This window comes from Lineus longissimus, chromosome 7 (assembly GCF_910592395.1).
Source record: "Lineus longissimus chromosome 7, tnLinLong1.2, whole genome shotgun sequence".
NCBI lineage: Eukaryota > Metazoa > Nemertea > Pilidiophora > Heteronemertea > Lineidae > Lineus > Lineus longissimus.
In genome coordinates this window covers 3,576,512-3,597,381 of record NC_088314.1, presented here as the reverse complement: position 1 = coordinate 3,597,381, position 20,870 = coordinate 3,576,512, and the positions used below count along the sequence as shown (strand labels likewise).

At 40.8% G+C, this 20,870-nt stretch overlaps 4 protein-coding genes across 10 annotated transcripts in view; 2 read left to right on the top strand and 2 right to left on the bottom strand.

Moving 5' to 3' along the window:
* Window positions 1–1,223: 1,223 nt before the first annotated feature.
* LOC135490927 (threonine synthase-like 1) lies at window positions 1,224–11,210 on the top strand. Its single transcript, XM_064776507.1, has 9 exons — window positions 1,224–1,301; window positions 1,660–1,819; window positions 2,305–2,445; window positions 2,611–3,487; window positions 4,020–4,124; window positions 9,172–9,440; window positions 9,745–9,996; window positions 10,432–10,522; window positions 10,804–11,210. Exons 2-9 carry the CDS (start codon window positions 1,709–1,711, stop codon window positions 11,115–11,117), a joined length of 2,160 nt encoding a protein of 719 aa, XP_064632577.1. The 5' UTR covers window positions 1,224–1,301; window positions 1,660–1,708; the 3' UTR covers window positions 11,118–11,210.
* LOC135490929 (uncharacterized) lies at window positions 3,647–8,703 on the bottom strand. Its single transcript, XM_064776508.1, has 6 exons — window positions 8,535–8,703; window positions 6,489–6,574; window positions 5,903–6,101; window positions 5,109–5,275; window positions 4,763–4,925; window positions 3,647–4,616 (listed from the first exon to the last, which is right to left on the bottom strand). Exons 2-6 carry the CDS (start codon window positions 6,520–6,522, stop codon window positions 4,370–4,372), a joined length of 810 nt encoding a protein of 269 aa, XP_064632578.1. The 5' UTR covers window positions 6,523–6,574; window positions 8,535–8,703; the 3' UTR covers window positions 3,647–4,369.
* On the bottom strand, window positions 11,155–17,215 carry LOC135490926 (uncharacterized). Its single transcript, XM_064776506.1, has 9 exons — window positions 17,101–17,215; window positions 16,537–16,681; window positions 16,071–16,218; window positions 15,772–15,864; window positions 15,516–15,601; window positions 13,445–15,314; window positions 12,840–13,101; window positions 12,449–12,504; window positions 11,155–12,138 (listed from the first exon to the last, which is right to left on the bottom strand). The coding sequence occupies exons 2-9, from the start codon at window positions 16,654–16,656 to the stop codon at window positions 12,083–12,085; spliced, it is 2,691 nt and encodes an 896-aa protein (XP_064632576.1). The 5' UTR covers window positions 16,657–16,681; window positions 17,101–17,215; the 3' UTR covers window positions 11,155–12,082.
* A 505-nt stretch (window positions 17,216–17,720) lies between these two features.
* LOC135491368 (uncharacterized) overlaps window positions 17,721–20,870 on the top strand; it is a 39,359-nt gene continuing 36,209 nt past the window's right edge. For all 7 annotated transcript variants that reach the window (XM_064777188.1, XM_064777183.1, XM_064777182.1 and 4 more), the window contains exons 1-7: window positions 17,721–18,252; window positions 18,487–18,638; window positions 18,878–18,973; window positions 19,255–19,327; window positions 19,648–19,877; window positions 20,211–20,344; window positions 20,543–20,716. In XM_064777188.1, the coding sequence (XP_064633258.1) occupies window positions 17,787–18,252; window positions 18,487–18,638; window positions 18,878–18,973; window positions 19,255–19,327; window positions 19,648–19,877; window positions 20,211–20,344; window positions 20,543–20,716 (1,325 nt within the window). In that variant the 5' untranslated portion in view covers window positions 17,721–17,786. The remainder of the gene's footprint in view (window positions 18,253–18,486; window positions 18,639–18,877; window positions 18,974–19,254; window positions 19,328–19,647; window positions 19,878–20,210; window positions 20,345–20,542; window positions 20,717–20,870) is intronic.

Sequence of the window (20,870 nt, the reverse complement as noted above, 5' to 3'; positions counted from 1 at the left end):
TTGGAACTAACTTTTTCCCCCTTGTCCGTCATTAAAGGCATTCAAGTGTGTTGGTCAACCATGACTATCTCCTTTGTCCCTCCACCATGAGGCCTAGTTTCCCCTTATGACATCACTATTTCGGACACTCAGCGCCCCATTTCTGGAAAGGTGTATAGGCAACGATTTACGGGTTTAGATAATATTACCTTTTGTGTACGTTACTTACATTTTGAAACGTTTTTAACCGGTAACCCACCCCGCCCACTCCAGCCCTAATGAATAATCCCTATCCATTATGTTGCCACGGGAAATGCTGCTGATTACCGTGACAGTGATCAAATCTCCTTTAAAGCATAGCCTACTAAGGTCACATTAGCACCAATTCCAGCTCGGTTGAGTGGCATGTCATTTCACGCCTGGCACATTACCCTCGCATCCCTTGTGAGACGCCCACTGAGAGCTAGGTAGCGACAATAATGGACCAATCAAGACATGACACGGAAAACATGTCCACGACCATGTAGCCTCCCATGCAGGTTCGCATCGCTTAATTAGAGTGATATGAAAATAAACGCTGGGAAAAGCGTTATGATCATGACAGTATTACTGAGAAGCTGAGAGTCCCTTTTTTCCGTTCGACCAGTTGGTCAATCAACACTGACTACACTCCGGACGCAAGGACAGTGGACCGGCCTCGTTCCTCACCCATAAGGAGACCCTATTAGGATGGTGCAATGGGCTGCCCAGGGATGCACTATTAAATGTTCATCAGATTATTAGGAAATGGTTGTTGTTTCATCTTGGCCATGAGCGCGACAGAAAGGACAGATCCAGTGGCAGACTACCCGGCGATGCCGTCCATAGTCATCCTATAGGCAAATTCACTGCGTCCGGAGTGTAGTAACACAGCCAAACAGATGCCCTTTCACTGTAAAATCGGCCAGGTCCGACGAACGCTTGACTGATTGTGATGCAGATAATGCAGTCCGGGGGGGGGGCAAACCGTGCCGAATCGCCAGATCAATGAATAGGTCTACTACTGTAAATTAGGCCAGGAGCCATTCGGATTGTCTTCATGGCAAGCTATTTGCCGACATATACATTGACCGTTAGGGAATAGGCCAGGTTTAATGTTGAAGATTCCATCTGTCGATATTACCGGTTCGAAAAATGAGTTTAAACGTTCCCGCCCATCATGGTGATAAGACCTGATAACAGCAGCGCACCCTGTGATAGTTTCGTGGTCCGTGCGGTGACGATATAGCTGATTGGGCAGCAGACGACAGTTTTCGTTCGTTTCGGGATTACTTAACTGGAAGGTATATGAGATTGTTATATCACATGACGACGTAGAGTTCATGGATGACTTAGTTGAGAAATTTGGTAGCCGATATTTTGCAGCAGCCAAGCTGGTCATCTCCGAGTCGTGTTGCCTTGCCACGTTCAGTCACAATGGCCGGTAGCGCGGGAAATTTGAATTCGCCACGTGTCGGCTTTATTTGGGGTCTCCCCAACATTTTCCACGGACATGGAAGGTTTGTTTTTATTTTGATGATCTGTAGCTTAGGCGGGAGTTAGGGACAGAGCATACTGTTGTATATGCGTTTCAACCCGTTATTGTTGACCCATGCAGGCCTGGTTGATGACTGGGACTTAATTGTAAATGTTTTTCTGCAGGACACCACCCCAGACGCATCCGTCAATACTCAATTCAGGAACTTCAGTCATGATGTGGCTGTCTAGGATTGGCCTATCCCGATGTCTGAGGGCAACCCATCCCTTTGAAAGATGGTACTCACAGATCAGACTGTTTGGTTGCAGTGTAAGGAAAGAAAAGGTGAGATATTAAAAAATAAGGCTGCCCATCTATTGTAAAACATAGAACTGAACAAACTTCCCTTAGCAGACATCTCTGTTAGCATGATCTGCTCACTACAGTGATATTTTTTCCCAAATTGGTCCTTTTCATTTAATCTTACCTCTGTCCGTGTAATCTGGACAACTCGTAGTTAAGGGCGGCATTAGTCAGTCCCTAGTTGGGCCTTATTAGAGGCACATGCACTGCAGTGGGGGTGATGGGCTACAACGCCTAGGGTTGAGTGGTTTTGTCTTGCTGGACAACTTTGTTGGCCTAAGGTTCTATCTGGAAGTAAGATGCGTGTTCACTGAGCGACAAGGCATGTTTCTTCGAGACATTACTTTAATGACTATGAATGATAATGTTTGCAGCAAGACTATTAAGCTCCAGACAAACTGATTGGATTTAGTCTGTTATTAGGTGGTAGGTTGAGATCTTTAGTGCATATTTCTGTTTACCTTCAGGATAATGTGGTGTTGATGGGTAGCCCAGGATCTGGGAAGACAACGGTTGGCAGAATATTGTCAAAGAAGCTTGCAATGCCGGTGGTAGATGTCGACAATGACTTCTTAGAGACCTACTGGAATATGCCAGTTGCTCAGAAGGTATTTACTAACCCCTGTTCGAGCTTTCTCTTCTGTGTATTTAATTCAGTCACAAATAAGTACTGTGTTCATCAACTGGATCATAGAAATGGCTTGTGGTACCAGCAACTGTTATTTACCTTCATCCCAAAATTTATAAACAATAAAAATTGTCTTCTATTTCAGTTGCTAGAAGTCGGGCATGGGAAATTTGTGGAAGCGGAGGGGAAGGCATTCATGAATTTCAACATTTCCAACCATATTGTCTCCCTGACTGGTTCAAATCCAATGTACCGGCCAGCACAGGATCACTTAAGGTCATTAGGGCCAGTGGTGTATCTTGATGTCGATGACAAAATTGTGACTGATCGTCTTGAGATATTAAAAAATTTAAGAATTGTTGGCGAATATAGCGGCCAGCCAATTGGCGATACTCTGAAGTATCGAAAACAATTCTATGAGGGAGTCCACGACATTAGAATTCTGGTTAGAAATGATGAAACAGTTGAAGAGACAGCAGAGAAAGTTCTAAAAGAGTTGAAATTACACCAGGCACAAGATGGATACAGATCAACACGATCGGCGCATGAGGTTTCATCAGGACAACGTAAATCATTCCTAGACGTGGTGCGGGAAGGACTCGCCCAAGATGGCGGACTATATGTTCCAAGCGGAGACATACCAGTCTTACATAGTGGGGAATTGTCACGGTTAATTGGTCTCAGTTACAAGGATCTTGCTCAGAGGCTTTTGGAAAGATGGCTGTCCCCTCAAGACCTTCATCCGAGGTTACTCTCCCAAATGGTGTCGTCGGCTTATAACAAAGACATCTTCGATTGTGCCAAAGTTTGTCCTACTATTCACCTCAAAGATAATATCTACGTCATGGAACTTTTTCATGGTCCAACAGCATCTTTTAAGGACTTTGCTTTACAGTTGATGCCACAGTTCTTTCAGAAGGCAATTTGTTGTGACGGTCTGCCAAAACACAAGTACCTGATACTGGTGGCAACCTCTGGTGACACGGGGAGTGCAGTATTAGATGGCTTCATCAGGCACACAGGTACGCACAACTGTTGTCAAATTCTGCTCTTCGACAATCTCATTCCTTACCCTCCTTCCTAATCACGACCCTGTGAAATTCATTTCGAAATTCCAATACCCAAGTTGATAAAGAAAGAAAAACCTTTTTAGTCTTTTTTTAATATGATATTGAAAAGACAACAGCTATATATAGTTACAACAGGAACTTGGTGCCTTGAAAAAGCACATGGCCACTCAACAATCCTCTCTCCTCGTTTCATCCACCTATTAAGTCATAGTACAATGTATGGTACCATGGGGACGCAACATAAACCATAACGAATTTACAAAAAAAAATTTGTAATGTGAAAAAATGTGAAGACTTAAAATGTAATTGTGATAACATTGGCACTGGCACAGTGATTGATTGTCATTTTTGAAAAGCCAGTCAAAAACAAAAACCTTTTGGAACAATTCTTCATGACAAAACTACAGGACAATAGCAAATAAGTTCAAAGGCAAATGCATTTGGTGTATTTCATAATCTCAACTCTTAAATTTACTCCTTCCAGATCCTGAATCAACAAAGCTGATGGTGCTGTACCCAGAGGAGGGCATCAGTGACATTCAGAAACACCAGATGGCATCAGTGAGAGGCAGGAACGTGCAAGTCATGGGTAAGTGAGTTACATGTACATTTGTAGCGACTTGTCAATGAGTGTTAGTCTGGTGATTACTGGAACCATAGCTTATTTCATTTTAGGCCTGCATGATGAAAGTTTCAATTTGATTTCCTGGTTTCTTTTGAAGAAACACAACGTTTATCTTGGAGATAGAAGAATACTGTGAACACCGCCAAAGCAATTTGTCGGTTCCTGGTAAAATATAAAAAAACTAGGTAATCTGTATAGCTACATTGAGTTTATGTCCAATCTAGGAAAGTAACATATAATATCAACAACACGAAAGGAAGAATGCTAACAGTTTTTGAGGTTGAAGAGTTTTCGCTTGTCCCAGAAAATAACTTGTTATAGATTGCGTAAGGTCCAGTCGTACATGCTGTGGGGATCACTAGACTGACCGACTTCCAGGCGACGTCACTGATGTTCTGTGGACAGCCCTTTAAATCCAATGCTTTCTTGAAACAGGTTGATGATAAACTATACATTCTGAAAGAAAGATTTGAAAATCATTATTAACTGATCATTTGAAATAGCCCCTTTAAAAAGGTTCTAGTCTACTAATTGTCATGAGATGATAACCTCTACTGAAGTTGAAACAGTCTATGACCCAAAACCTTACTTTGTCTACTTACATGCAATTATTTAATTTCACGACATCCTGTTGATTTGAGTTATTTTCTGTAGCCTCCTCAACAGCATCTTTCAGCTTCTTCTCTCGTGACCTTTTTGTTATACATCTCAGCATTTGTTTGTTGGTCTCTATCAGACACGTTTGTGCCGCTTCACTTGCCAGAACTGTAAAGTAGGAATCATAAGATTTAAAGGGGGAATAGTGCAACCAAAATACCCGCCAAAACTGACAAGACTTAAACGAACCCAATTAGCCCCTAGAGTAGGGTGCAAAGGATGGGCATGATAATGTATTCCATATCTGCCCATTTCTGTGTTTTTGAATGATCAAATAATTAGAATCAATACCTTCCAAGTGTTGGCACGTGTACTTCCACGATCTTTTCATGGCCCCAAGCATGTTGGGGTTCAGTAAGTCTGCAAGGTCAAGGCCAAGGGCGGGGCAGGTGGTGATGTTCAAGACTGTATTGATACACACGAAGTGGTTTTCCATTTGGTCTATCATTGACATTGTACTGAAAAGATCAATATGAAATATGTGCTTTTATTACGAAGACATAAAGAGTGGTGGGTAGAAAACATTATAGGCCGCGACTATTCTTACGACGATCCCTAATGCATTTTACATACAAACTAACTGGTTATTCTTACGACGATCATTTTCACCTTTTTGGGCCTTAATCCTAACCCTGACGCTCACCCTGACCCTAACACTTACTCCTAGCGCCAACCCTAACCCTAACCCTTCCTTTACACTAGTCTTATATCCCGAGATCCTCAGTTTAATCTCTGAAATCGCATAAATCCTAAGTTACGACTAGTCGTAAGAATAGCCACTTTGAACATTATACACATACTACATGTGCTTCATTTTACTGAAACTGGCAGTGCAATGGAGGCAGAAATCATCTGTCCTATCACCTGACCTATCGTTGGTTATAGGAAGATGATTACACCCTTAAAGTTGAACGCTCATAACAAACTATACTGGCTAACAGTAACTTGCCTTATTGCAAACAACATCTACTCAAAGCTAGATAAACTTGCACCTGTTTCTCACACTATTAAGGAATAACACGGACATGGGCAAGCTATAATTTCAATGATACAAACTTTTCTAAAACTTTTGAAACAAACTGTACCTGCACATTTCTCTAAAACTTCCCAGATTCAAATCTATTTTTCCAATTGCTTTTGGGTCAAACATGGCCATGATCGGCGTCTGTTTTCCTGGCATATATTTATCAGCACACACTTGGATTCCTGACATAAGCGATGGACACAGGGTGAAGAGGTCGATCTCCTGTCCACAGGCATATTGATAGATGCAAGATTGAAGTCCTGAAATTATGAAAGAAGTCACATGATATTTGCACAGGAGGCATGTGAACTAGAAAAATTGCCTGTTTATCAATTAGGGCTTATAGATGTTTTATTGACCTTTAAAGGTCGTATCATCATTTCAGTCTTAAACCACTTCACTATACTGGATGTTATTCTATGTTATTCGGCTGACTTTGGCTTTCTCTGGCGTCTTGCAACAATGATGTTTTAAAACCTGTGTTATGTTACATTGCAATATGATATCATTGGAGCAACATTTCGGTCCATAGCGTGCATCTTGTCGCTGTGAACAAAAGTACTGGTCTGTAGTGGCATGAAGCTGCACTTCAATTGGAGAGTGGAACAATGACACATTGATATTGAGTCCAGGGTGTGTGGACCTACCGATGACCAGCAATGCCAGGCGCCAGTCCCTCATTTTGTAGATTCTAGCCCATGTATCTTGGTCTCTCAGCTAGATCAAAAATTCACTGCAAGAGGACAAATCAGATTAGAATACACTTAATAAAATTCCACATTGAAATTCAAACTCCCAAAAACTGCTCCAGATGCCAGCAAAGTATACTGAATGCATAAAAATTCTTTTTGTTCTGCACTGTTCAAAGTTTGTGTTTTTTTCTGAGAAACCCTATACTCACTATTCATGTTTCAGTTGTAAACGATGAGGATTTAGCCAAAAAATATGAGGATTATCTATTCTCAGCTGATATTCCAATTGTAACATAAAACATCAAAGCTTTGAAGTCTTCAGGTCTATGGTGTTGCGGTAATTGAAAGATCGTATTCCATCATAAGATATATTTTTAAAGTTGGCAACCTTTGAAACTACCCTTTTTCAAGGTAATCTTTCGCTAGATGGAGATGCTAAGGAGGAGTGGGGTGAATTACTGACTGCTGTCGATAGTAAAGTGACAACCTACTTTGTGGAGTATTTTACAGGGTGACATCCGAAAGTGTACAAGGACATTATATCCCTTTCAGTCGTGTCCAAGATTGCTCTGCATCAGATAAACCATATTCAAATTCAAGTTCAGTTTTCCAGTTTTTGAAGAAGGCAGTAGCCCTTTAAGTAAGATGTTAAGATGATATTCAGATGAACAACAAAAATATGTAAAAAACCAGCTACATATCATATGATGCAAACTTTTTTAGAAATGGTGGATTTTGTTACTTATGTCTACAGGAAAAGGTTATTGCTGAGTTGCAGCACACCACAATAGGCTGTGAGAAATGTCATGTATTCATGTCTGACAGGAATTAAATTCACCCTTCCATTGGTATATGCTTCAAATGTTTGTGTGAGAATTAAAGGATGATTTTAGGCTTTGTCATTATTAAGCTCTGAACATGACTGTTATATACTCAAACCACTAGTTTGCCATTATCGACATTGTGAAATGTTAGACTTTGCTCTCTTATGATGTACACAATCAGTTGATTACTGGTAATATCAACATATCAAAATTGCTTTGAAGAATTGCTTTGAAAATTGATTGATTTTTGCAGGACATAAACAAACAAAGCTTTTGATTTTTCCCTGATCACATACATGGAAGGGTGTAACCTATTATATCAACAACAATTACAAAGCTAAGTTTAGTTATGTGCCTTGTGTATTGCACAATAATTAGAAAATCAATTAATTTACAGCTATACTAGAGACTGGAGTAGCTGTGTATAAAGTGCCCACAAACTAGACAAGCGATTTAATTGCTTGCGAAGATAATCACCCATTTGCGATGGTCATTGCAAAGGAAAACAATGAAAACGAATGGAATGAAGCTGCAGCATCTTCAAAATGCTCTCAAGTAGCTAGTACAGTAGAACCTCTCTATCAAGGACAACCCCAGGACTGACAAGTGTTGTCCTTAATAGAGAGATGTCCTGATAAGTGAGGTCAAATTGAATTGAAAGACCCAATTTGGGGCCAAAACTAGTGTCCTTAATACAGAGGGTGACCTTAATAGAGGAGTGTCTCCTAAGGGAGGTTCTGCTGTTTATTGAAAACCACTGGTTATGTCAGGATGTTATGCTATTGTCAAATACAACACTTGACCTTTCTCCCCCTCAGTTTTATCGCTGTCACTTTAGCAGACAGAATAGAAGAAAATGGCAGATACTGTTGGCATTGTATGGCACACAATACTGCACACACAATACCGTGCACAAATCAATTTCACCAGCATCAGCAGCACAGGCAGGTATCTAGAGACAATGTCAGCTGCTCCTGGTGGAAAGAGACTCGGAGTTCTTTAATCTTGATTTTACATTAGTGGGTTGGAGTCACATCAGTGTCCGGATACATCACATGGATACTGCCAATGCAACGCAATCAATAATGTTTTACAACCATACATCAAATCGACACCTGTCAGACAAAGACGTCTGACTTGATAAATACCTAAAGAATATCCAGAAATTTATGCTCACCTTGTTTCCCGATCCATGGCGTTGTGTAACTGATCAGATCCACCCTCTCAAAAAATGTGTTATTGCGTTAAACCACAATTCTTTCTGGTCAGACTCTCACCTTGGTGACACTTGTACCGCCATCCATAATGGATCTATTATTAGACAGATACAATATTGATTGGCTTAATATAGACGTACGGGGAAGCTGTAACAGTCTCCGGGGAGAGATGGATAGATTGATCAGACAGTTTCAGTGCTACTCCGGTGACAGAGTCAACTGCATGGAGTGTGAATGCAGTCACAAATGTCACATGGTGAGATGCTCTGGGCTAAGAAGTATTTTACCATTCTTTTTGTGATAAACACTATGTTTTGGTGCTCACTTTCTGTTAATTCATTCAACAAATACAATAAAATCAATGTACAATTTCACCCTGGGATTTCAAAACCAAAATCAATACATTTTACAATCAGTATCAATGACACACATTGCAAGAACAAGTTGCAAATATTAATGATCAATTTTAATTAAAAAAGGAATACATTTTCACCCCAATTCATCTTAACAGTTATTTCATCTTTTTCAGGAAGGTTTAAAATGTCGAGCAACATGCGAACTGTTCTCACTAAAGCCAAATACTCCCTCTATTTCTAGGTGTCCAAAGTGATTTCGACTTTTGCCAAACAACTATCAAAGATATCTTCAATGACAACACCATAAATAACAAACTATTGACCAACTTCAACACGAAGCTGAGTGCAGCCAATTCTATCAATTGGGGACGTCTCCTACCACAGGTTGTCTACCATGTCTCATCGTACATTGATCTGGTCAAGCAGGGAGTGGTCGCAATGGACGATAAAATTGACCTTTGTATTCCAACAGGAAACTTTGGGAATATTCTGTCTGCCTACTATGCCAAGGTGAGTTTGCCTGTAATTCATTCGACCTGAGATGTGACATTGCATTGTCTGTACTTCATTCCAGGGACAACCTAGCTTCCAACTGTCTATACTGAGGACCATCATTTGACCTCTACTTGTACTCAAATGACCACTTGTATGTAAGGCAGGTACATTTAGGACAATAATTTATCAGTTTCAGTTCATCATAGGATAAATTGTACATGCTAACTTGGTTGTTTCATAACAAAAGGTTGAGATTGTCTTTTAACTGTCTTGTTGATGTTCTTAGCTTAGTTATAAAACTAAATATCTATTTTGACAGAAAATGGGACTACCCATCCGGCGATTGATTCTAGCTTCAAATAAGAACAACATCTTGACCGAGTTCTTCCAAACTGGTTGTTATGACCTCCGATCCCGCAACCTCAAAGTCACAATGTCTCCAGCCATCGACATTCTCAAGTCATCCAACTTGGAAAGGTTCTTGTTCCACAAGTCTGGTGGCTGGCATCAGAATGTGGACGCGTATTACTCTGCATTAGGAGAGAAGAAATTCTTCCAGGTGTCTGAACAGGTAAACACAATCTAATGAATGTTTGTCTCTGCGAAATCCTGAGGATCCCCTCGGACTGTGGAACCATTGTCATAGGGAGAAGGTTTCGAAATCATTCAAACTTGTCTCATCTTTGCGCAGAGGCCTACTGTTGAACTGGCAGTGTCCCACCTATTGCTCTGAAATACTGCAAGGATGAATGTGTCCTAAACTGCTGTGTGAGTGCACATTCAACTCCACTAGATTGGTTTTGACGTAACCAATGTATGGTGCACACTCTCTGCTGTTGGACTTTAATCGGGCCATTGGATTAAGCGGCAATTCAAGCTATGGGACATACATTGTAGCTACGTCCACTGCCATGTATGATTCTCACATTGATAAGCCATCATCTCCTGCAGGTTGAAATTGTGACGAAGGTTGAAGACGAACTTGCCAATTTCTCTCTTTCTCCAGTTTTTTCAGGAACTTCAACAAGATGTTGTAGCAGATTGGTGCTCGGAAGACGATTGTTCAAAGACTATCAGAAGCACTTTTGAGGAAACAGGTATGACCAGGGGTACCTTATTTCTCAATCCAAAATGGATTAAATTGATAGAGTAGACCCAAGTGGATGCAGAAAGCACAGTAAACAATTGGAATGTTGGCAACTGTGTGTGAACTTGACACTATTTTGTTGATGAAATTTCATCTTTTGTAGAGGAACCAAGTATTGTTCCAAAACCTTGCAGCTGTAGCAGCTCCAGATACTGTGAAATGTTTGCCAAGCTGCAAATTGGGAATTGTTCACCTCCTATTTGTGATAGAGCATTTCTCTTCCCATTACAGGTATGCTTCTTGATCCTCACACGGCCGTCGCCAAGACAGTTGCAGGTCGTCACAATCAGGGAGACATACCTCTAGTCATCGCAGCTACGGCTCATTATGCCAAATTTGCCCCGGATGTACTGAAGTCATTAGGGGCATCCACTGAAGGTAGCCCATCAGAGATGCTGGACACTTTGGAACAGATTGGGGGCAAGCCAATCATGCACAGAAGGCTAAAGGAGACCTTGCTCAGGGAGAGAGTCCACAAGACAATGTGCTCCCCAATGAAAGGGGAAATTTTGAAGGAGTTGATCAGTTTTGCCGACAAGCAATGACGTGGGGTCTGTAGCAGAATGTGATATACAACATATGTCTTTGAATTACACCTGTTTATTCATCAAGATGTATTTAAGATGACAGTAAAAATAAAATTGAGGTACATGTAAATACAAAACGAGAATTGTCCATTCCTTACAGAAGACTTCTCATGTTTTAACTCAAGTTGAGAGCTAATGAGACTGCCCGAAACATAAAGCAGTCCCTAATAATAAACAGTCCCGCCATCTTGAAAGTCGCAACAGCCCCTGGCAAACTTTACAGTAATAGTCTCCATTAGAAAAACATCTACTCACAAAAGGTCACACAAACTATCGAAGAAGAACAATTGAATAGACAATAGTCGAACAAACTGAATTGGTGTCTGGAAGAGGTTTCGGAGTGACTGCTATCTTTCATTGCTGTACAAGTCTGCTTATTTTATGTTCCTTGTGTCTGGACTGTTTTAGAATACTGCTACAACTATAGAATACAATACTCTTATTTAACTACAAAATACTTGATATGCTTAAAATGCTTCAAAATGGCACTAGAAACAGAAAGTTAAAGAAACTTCAATCTCATCACGTGCGGTTCCTGCCACAATGGAAATGGCCATCTTGCAGTGACCATACATGTATAATGTATAACTCAAAGGTTCAATAGAAATCAAATGCTGGTGAATTCTAAGCTACAATAATACTGTTAAAGACCATGCTAGGAAGCAGAACACATAAAATAGTTTCCTGCACCAGAAAATATCCTAGTGCATGCAGATACTGTGAAATTGGCATTTATATTCTAAAGGAGATTCCCAAAATTTGTAAAATGAGACAAGCAGAGATTGAGAGAACACATTCACTAGAGGTACACTGGCAATCGTCCACATTTTCTAACAACATAAAAAGATCTGGCCGAGGGTATTTTGCGACATCGATAGTCCCTTTTCTTGCAGGTTACCGAATTCCTTTGATTTGTCGTCATTTTAGATAAGCAATCCTTCCCGGTGCTCCCTCTTGTGACGATCTCGCCAATCGATAGCTGCAAATGAAATTGAAAATGAATTCCAAGAACATGAATCAAGTACATTCCACTTCGACACTGGAATGGGTAGAGGACTTGCAGACCTGAAACTCTGTAGAGTTAGCCACTGCCCAATCACAGTGCCATCTTCTCAATGCCTTGGAGAGGAAAGATCTGTCTGTTATTCTGGCAATCTCTGTCTGTGTGGTTTTGAACACCGCAACCTGAACTATTCCAAGTTGGCTTCCAAGTTTAAAAGACCACCACAGACATCGTACACCTACATGTATCTCCAATTTGTGACTGTACACACCCGCTTAATACGTACCTTGACATTCACGACCACAGTAGTACCTTGGCTTACTCACATTCAGGTCTTTGCACCTGAAACAATGGAAAAGACTCGTAACGGACATATAGAACTCTTATTACACAAGAGAGACATACTTTACACTAAGAACTGATCATGGTTTGACTAGAGCTGGAATGATGAAAATCTGGGCTCATTTCTACATCGACCAAAAAACCGAGACCAAGGTATAAGATTCATAACATTTAAGAGCTGAGATTATCTTTAGTTTTGAACCCATTCTAGTATATGAACAGTCTGGTAAAGCTGCATTATCAATTACTAAAATAAGCGAGACTTTATTGTGGCTAGAACCATGACTCTAAATCACAATGTTCTTTCCTGGCACTTGGTTTGAAAATTCACTTACTTCTGGCATTTCTTGTAAGTCTTCGGTTTTGGTTCAGGTCTCAAGCACGTGGTGCAGATCCGACAATTTTTTCCAACATGAACCATCTCATTGATCACAAAGTCCCCGCCAGTCGCCCCTTCAAAGTCAAAACCATCGTCCATGGGCACATCATGCATACTCCCGCCATCAATGTAGAATTTCTCTGGATATTCGAACTTTTCTTTCATTTTCGCAGAAGTCTTCTTTGCAGTGGGGAAAGTCTTGCTTGCTGGTTTCAGATCTGCAGTGAATAATCTCAACATAAAACCAAAAATACATGTATAAGCTCACCTTACATTTATACTGTAGTTATGGTATCGTTCCACTGTAACTTTGCCACACACCAAAGTTTTTTTTGAATGATATGATACAGCAAGTACTTGGCAGGGCTTTGAGTCGAATTACAAATACTTGGCACTCTTTTCATAAAAGTAACGACTTCATACACATACACCAATATTTTTAATCTTACATTTGCAGATCTGCTCCTTTCTTTGCCTGTTCTTTACTAAAGCCGACACTAACAGTGCTGAAAATGGCTCATGGCTTCACAAATTTCAGTATTTCATTTTAATTACACAAACCTTTTTTCTCTGTTGCTTCCGGTTTCACATGTGGTTTGACTTCAACGGTTGCAGATGCCATATCCAGATCATCAAAATCACCATCTTTATCACCATCATCTCGAGGTCCAGAAATGGTCATTATGCCTCCATCAACCCGAACCTCTGGCTGAGATGGTTTAGCGCCAAATTTAAGCTTGGGAAATGATATTGTATACGTCAGCTGTTTCAAGTCCTTGCCATTCATGCCCTCCTGACTGACTGCGATGAGTTTCACACGCTTCTCAATCTTCTTGGAGTTGGACTGCAAAAACTCAGCGTGGACGATTTTGAAGTCGTCTGGCACAAGCTTATCTGGCAGTAAACTACGCATGGACTTATCTAGTGCATACTCTTCAAATTTTGCCTTTTCACACAACTCCAACAAAGACATTTCCTCTTCGTAAGAAATTTCATGCGGATTTGGAAGATCACTTTGGAGGCCCTTGCCCTTTGACTTCTTATTTGCAGTTTTATTCTTGAACTTCCAAATATCCTCAAGGGCCAGCTTGTAATCCTTATCCCATGGAGCTCTTTCACTGGACTTGGAAGAATCCCCAGATTTGGTATTCGGCTTAGCTGACTTTGGACAAGTGCACTTGAACTCTTTCGGTTTACACCCTTTCTCAGCTGGTTTGTCTCCGCTTGCATCGACTTTGTGACGACAGTCAGGTCCCTTGCTTCCACTGTCTCCTCCAAGTTTCTTCACTTGCTTCGGTTCTGGCCCACATTGGGTGGAGGCATTCTTCTTCATAGTCCCAGCTTGGACTGCAGCCGACTGAGACTTACCCACAGGGTTTTTTGGCACAGCACTCTCATGCGGTTCTGTCCCCAGAGAAGCGTGTACTACACTTTCTTTACCACTGGCAACTGGTATGCCTTTTCTTCCCATCATACCTAGTGGTGACTTCTCAGCGGCAGTCGACACATCTGACTTTGTTCGGTAAACACAGTTCTTAGAAGAACAGCACTCTCCTTCCCTCCCTTTAACAACGACTGGTGGTGATCTACACTTTGTGGCATCTGCGGAGGTACCTGTGCCCACTGATGCATCCGATTTCTTCCTATAAACACAATTCTTTGAAGAACAGCATTCACCTTCTCTTTCCTTGACAATGACTGATGGAGATCCTCGCCTTGTACCATCTGAGTTACCAGAATTTGACCTGTGAAGACATTCCTTCGAACCACACGGGCTAGCTCTACCATTGACTGGCGCAGCTTTTGGCTTCGTACCATCCATTGGTTTTACCTGGGCATTCTTTTGCACAGTTGCACTCTTCGGTTTCACATCACTGGAACCTTTCACCTTTAAATCCTCAGTCTTCACTCTCTGTTTTGGTTTCATATCAATCCCATTCAGAGATACATCCTCCTGTCCTCGGGTCATCATTCGGACATACGACTCCGCCTCAGTTTCTGTTTTCTTCAAATAATTTTTTGCGAAGATCAAGAACCTCATATACATCAACTTATTCAGACCCGTGCGCCAATCTTCAGTCCTGTCACAATCCTTATCATAGAGTGGATTTTCAGAATTCTCGAAAATACGTGGATCTCCGTACGCCCATTCCAAGATAAATTTCGGGCCCTTGGTATCGCCATAATTCAGCTCAGCATGAAACATTTTCTCACCATCCTCTCTCAAATAAAAAGATTCCGAGAGAATGCTGATAATATCTGGTTTTGAAATAGTTTTTTTAACAACAGGCGGTGAATTGGAGGTTTCCATATTAGGTCCATGCAAGTACATGTCATCATCTGATGCACATAAATCTGCTCCTACCCACTGCCGCAGACACTCCACTACAGATCCACCAAATTTAAGATACAGGGAAAGAAAGAAGTAAACCTGAAAAAGAAGATGACTTTCAGATTATCACAAGCAGACAACAAGTAAAGTCTACATGTAACACTTTTTATGAAGCTGTATAATGCAGTTCTTGTGTTCTGCTCTTGTGAATACAGGATCCAAATTTTTAGGCATCCACATGAACTTCTGGAGCCGACCAGTGAATAATTTCAATACTAGTTTTTTTTCTCTCAAGCTCACCTTCAGCAGGGATTCTTTCTCTCCTGGGGGTCCAAACAGGCGGCGATAAACTTCTCGGGTCTCCTTGTGATAAAACGGATCCTTGGCTAAAAGAAATGAGGACAACGTCATTGCTTGATGAGAAATGAGATTGATTTAATCAAGATGGATGCAATAATCAAGAACGAGGTCACTGGAAGTATCCCTTTCTCCCCCTTGCAAACAATGGAATAGCCTCAGGCCAGCAAAGGAGTTAAAACACAGTAGGCCAACTTACCAAAGGATCTTGATTCTAAATGTGGGATCAGATGCCTACTTTGTGCCACAACCACTACATCCATAACTAGGTTCTTTGCTTGGCTATATTTCCCTAGAAAAAGAATTGTACATTTAATGCATTGATTTTAAAAGCGCCTTCTAACTTAATATTGCTACAAGCATACTTCAAGCATCCTTAAAGAGGACCTACATGTAAAGAAGTAACCAAGCGAGGTACTGAGACTGGTTTTTTGAATCAAACTTTCAACACTTTAAGGATAAATGTACCGGTACTGTTAATATTTCCACACTCTATACCTTTGACAAACTCAGCATAAATGTACTTGAACAGCTCATCCACTATGCCTTCATAGTGCTCAGGTTTCGCAGGGAAATCCTTCATAGCGCCATGTGTCAGAGTAAACGTCTTGAAACAAAACAGAAACCTCGACCAGAACTTGCGTCCCTGGAAAGCAGAAATGGATTTTTGTCATATGATACCATTGCATGAAAATTGTCCCAATGCATGTCACATTTGTAATTCTGTAATTTCCTTCTGGGGAATTGGTGGAAATTGAAGACGACAACACCTTATGAGATTGGAGGAGGCCGTGGAGGAGAGGGATGCAAGCATTGACGGAAATATCTGTGCCCTCCCAACTGAGTGTCCTCGCGCTTGTTGCAACATAGTCACCATGTTTATCTGATAAAGGTTAAAGGATGTAGCTTTGAGTTTCCTACATTACAATCCTGTATTGATCGATGCCAGCATTTTCTTTTATACCTGATCTTGCCACATTCTCTTGAAGGCATCTTTATGCTTCAGGAAGTATTCATAGGAAGACGGCGAGATCTCATCATCAAACATCCCAAAGTCTTCCTCACAAAGACGAATCTTCCTCATTTTGGCAATGCTAGACCTAGGAACTCTGAAAAGGTAAGGAGCAGCATTACGACCAAGCTCGCACCCTGGTAAAAGAGAAAGGAAATGTACCACAAGATTTATGCCATCAACCCGACAATGAGATCTTTTGTTAATAGGCCCCTACACTCTGACGTTCAGGACGTCATGAGGGCATGGCATAACCAAGTGTGTCTGCTTGAGCTTGAGCTTGTCAGTGAAATTTGTGTATAACTACAGTTGCCATGACGAGAATTGGTGAAGCTGCTGCTTTCTGCTCTGTAAATTCTTGAATACATCTGAAAATGTACACAAACTTTCTGCATTGATGTAGTATGTTATGTAATCAATGCGTATACTCATCATAGGCCTAGGCCTACTGTAGCTTTTATCTACATGAAAACATGGCTAAATTGTCAGCAAAATTAACACTCTGATATTTCTCACCAACTTATGACAATTTCAAAACAAGTTTGAATATCAGATTTGGAGTATTTGATGGAAAACTTCAGTGTTTTTTGCGGAAAAAGGCACACACGATACACATGTACTGTGTACACACAGCGACTATCACCGCACTTCAGATATTGCAAGTTCACTTCTTTTCCATTCGAAAAATGTTCAACCTTTTGGTAATTGCGCAAGACTTGATCTTAATTATGGAGCGCTGTTTGTATATTAGTCACATTTTCGTCGTTCCAGTGCCTGGCACGGCAGGGAGTGACCGTCGGTTCAACTCAGGCCAGTTTTCGGCGTTAAGGAATATGTCGCAGCGCAAAATTGCTCTGTACATTTCTACATGCAGAACCTCTTTCTCGGTGAATATTTTCTTCTGAAGACTTGGACATGAAATTTTGATATACCGGTATAAATTTAAATGGAACAGCTGGTAAATGATTGGTGCAGTTTGAAGGACTAGAAATTCTTTCACACCGGCACTTGGCATTTATCGCTGCTTCGGCGCCTCATATTTCAAGCGACCAATGAAAACGATTATAAGACGACAGTGTCAGACGTTTGTCACATACTCGCTCATTGGACAATATGAGAGTTATCTATTTTTGTGGATGATGGTGTTGACTAAAAGTTTTCACGATTTTGCAATCAAAATATGTCCAAATTAGTCTTTCAGGATGGCTAATCTCTTTGATAATTTGTTTAGTAATATAAAGGACACCAAAGAGGATGAAAAGAATGGGTCGAAAATTTGTGCACATGAACAAAATGTACCAAAATATGATCGCCAAAAGTCAGATTTTCATGGAAATGCGAAGGTGGCTATTGGTATGCCCTCTTCAGCAGTCTCTGCGCCGCATCCCTCCACGGTTGTTGCAGGTGGTGGACAAGTGCCACCTCCTGTAATAAGAGGTCGGTCTGCGTCATCCAGCAGCCAAGGGGCTAGTAAAAGAGACAACTCTGCTGGCCATGGGAGGAGGCGAGATGTGTCATCGAGGGATTTGTATTCTCAAAATGTTGATGTTGAAAATGTCAGACTTGACAAAGATAAAGAAGATCGAGGCGAATTTGCTGATTACCAGGATCTTGATATTGACACATTGAAAAAATTCACGATTCCAAAAAGACAGAAGGTGAAAAAAGGTATTTAGGCCAGTTTCAGTTAGATGTGGGATTGCAATTGAATATTTCGAATTTGTCATATTTTGTCTTTTGATCAACATGCAATCGTCAGAGTCTAGAGAAAAGTTCATATAGCATAACGATATTGGTGGAGTGATGTACTGTATGGACCAGACCGTAGCGACCAGACATCAACATATCATGCAGTTGCTGATAAAACTATCTCTCCTTAGTAGGTCTTTTTTCTGTTCGTAGGTTTATTTGAAGAATTGACACTCACTTCTAGAGAATTCAAAAATGAGATTCTGCCAATCATACAGCAAAATTTCAAGGACAGAGGAGGTTCAACCCAAGCCTTCAAGTACCAGAGTGCTCAGCTCGTTCATAATCAGAATATCATGGATGAGGTACAACTACAAGATTTTTATCATTATCAGTTCACCGAGTTATTGTCATGACCTTAGTCATAGTGTGTGCTGTTATTCCATTTATAAGTCATCTGCAATTTCATGGTAACACTAGCATTTCTTTGACACAACTCACCGTTCAAACACTCATGTCAAAGAGCTCAAGTTGTTTATAAACTAGAAGAAATTCTGAATTATTCCAAGAAACTGGTATGATTGGATATAACGTGTCTTTTCAGTATCAAGAGAAGAGAAAGGAGATGCGAGTTGATGGTTATTCTGAGAAAGAAACTGCCGACAGTTATGCATTTCTACTTGTGTTTGATCAGATTGAGGTAGGTGGACAGCCGTGACTGTTTAGGCTTCATTCAATTATTTGATGTGCCGCTAGCCCATCCAAAACTTAGAAGATTTTCACTTATGCTACAATACATTTTGATTTTGATAAGAGTGTTACTTAAGCTTTCTAGGGTGCAGGTTGATCTAAGGGGCACCTGAAAACCACCCGTGGGCACCAGGCTGCCGATTCCAGCATCGGAGATCTTCAGCAACGGGCCGAGTTAAGAAGTCGGGAAGCCCTCCTGGTTAACCTGAATTTCTCTCCTTTCTGTTTCAGCTACACCAGATCTGCAAGGAGGGGATCCGAGCTGGCAATGTGACGTCGTCTTGTATTGGTGATGCTACAAAAGGTTAATTATTTCTTTCGTTGATCATGTGATGTGTTGACACTCTCATCGTGTTGAAACTGCTTGATTATCCTACTTGTCCAATTGTCCTGGACAACTATCCTCTTATGGAAAAGTTACTTCAGTAAAGTAGTTGCCATATGGACAAGTAGAAGTCTTTAGTTGAACCTATTGCAAGGCAGCTGTCCAATTGTAACATCATAATATCTTGGAGTATCTGCCCTTTTAGTTTTAACAACTTTTTAGAAAACCACAAAAAATCAGCAACTGCTTAGAACTGAACAGTGGGCTTAATAATAAAGTATGATTATAACTTTTTCCAGGTGTCACTCTGTGTCGCTTCTCCGACATTCTAAAACCTTTTACCCTTACAACTGGAGTAAAAGGAAACTTGGTAATATTCAGAGTGATGAAAGGCAAGGTCAAACCGATGGTGGAGAACCGGGGTGAGATTCCACTTGATCCCACGCCTAACTTTGACTGCCATATCTCCAAGACCACCAGCATTGATCCGTCTCAAGTTGGAATGAAACAAGCATTTGAATCAGCACAGGTATGACAACAGAATGAATACAGTGTAGAAATTGAAAAATATTTTATGGTATTTTGTGAATTTGATAGTCAAGCAGTGGTGTTATGAGTATCAAATCAAAGCCTGGCATGTATTAAAATTGTAATAAACCCAAGTGATTATCTTGTGCACAGTGTTTCAGCATACTCAGTTGACCTGCCCCTTCCCAAGCTGCTCCTAGCATCGAACTCTTGGTGTAAAACATTATCCTTGCTGCAGGTTACTCGTTCTGCCACATGAAAACAATAACTCGAGAAAAAATTGCTGGCTTTTCTCCAAGTCCCATTTGTGAATTAGTATCTTCATCTATTTCAGCTCTACATTTATGAATATGATGAAGATTTTGAACCCAAGGCCAGGCCCAGACAGATCTGTCAATATGCTGTGTTACAGTTCCAGTATGTGCCAACCAGCGAACCCAAGCCATTAAAATCAGTCATAAAACCAAGGTTAGTATATAAGGCTATATGCGTACATAGACATGATTGAGGCATACCACGTGGGGGGTGGGGGTGGGGGGGGGGGGGGCTTGATTCCTTGATGATTTTATTTGGCATATTCAGTGACAGTGTTTCAGGCATAGTTTTCTGCTTTATGAAACTAGCTTAGAAAGTGTCTAGATTAATTTTGCTTTTCTTTTCTTGCAGTCCCGTCTCAAGACCACCTGTCTCTGTCCCAAAACCAGCTGCAGCACCCAAAGAAGTACAGTGCACAGAGAGTGAAGGTTATGTGGCTTGGAGTGGCATCTTGAAGAACAAGTACGCCTTGACCTGTTATGTTGAGCTGGTGACCTTCAACAATGCTGTCAGGCCTGCAAAGATGTGAGTGTGATAACTATCTGGTGAGGTCTTCTTGTATATGTGTGGCCTGTCTCACAGGTCACATTTATTTTTCAAATCCGAAAAAAAAACCACCAATGACAATTTTGCTGCTGATAGAGAAGTTGGTATGAATGATTTGTTAAACAAACAAATG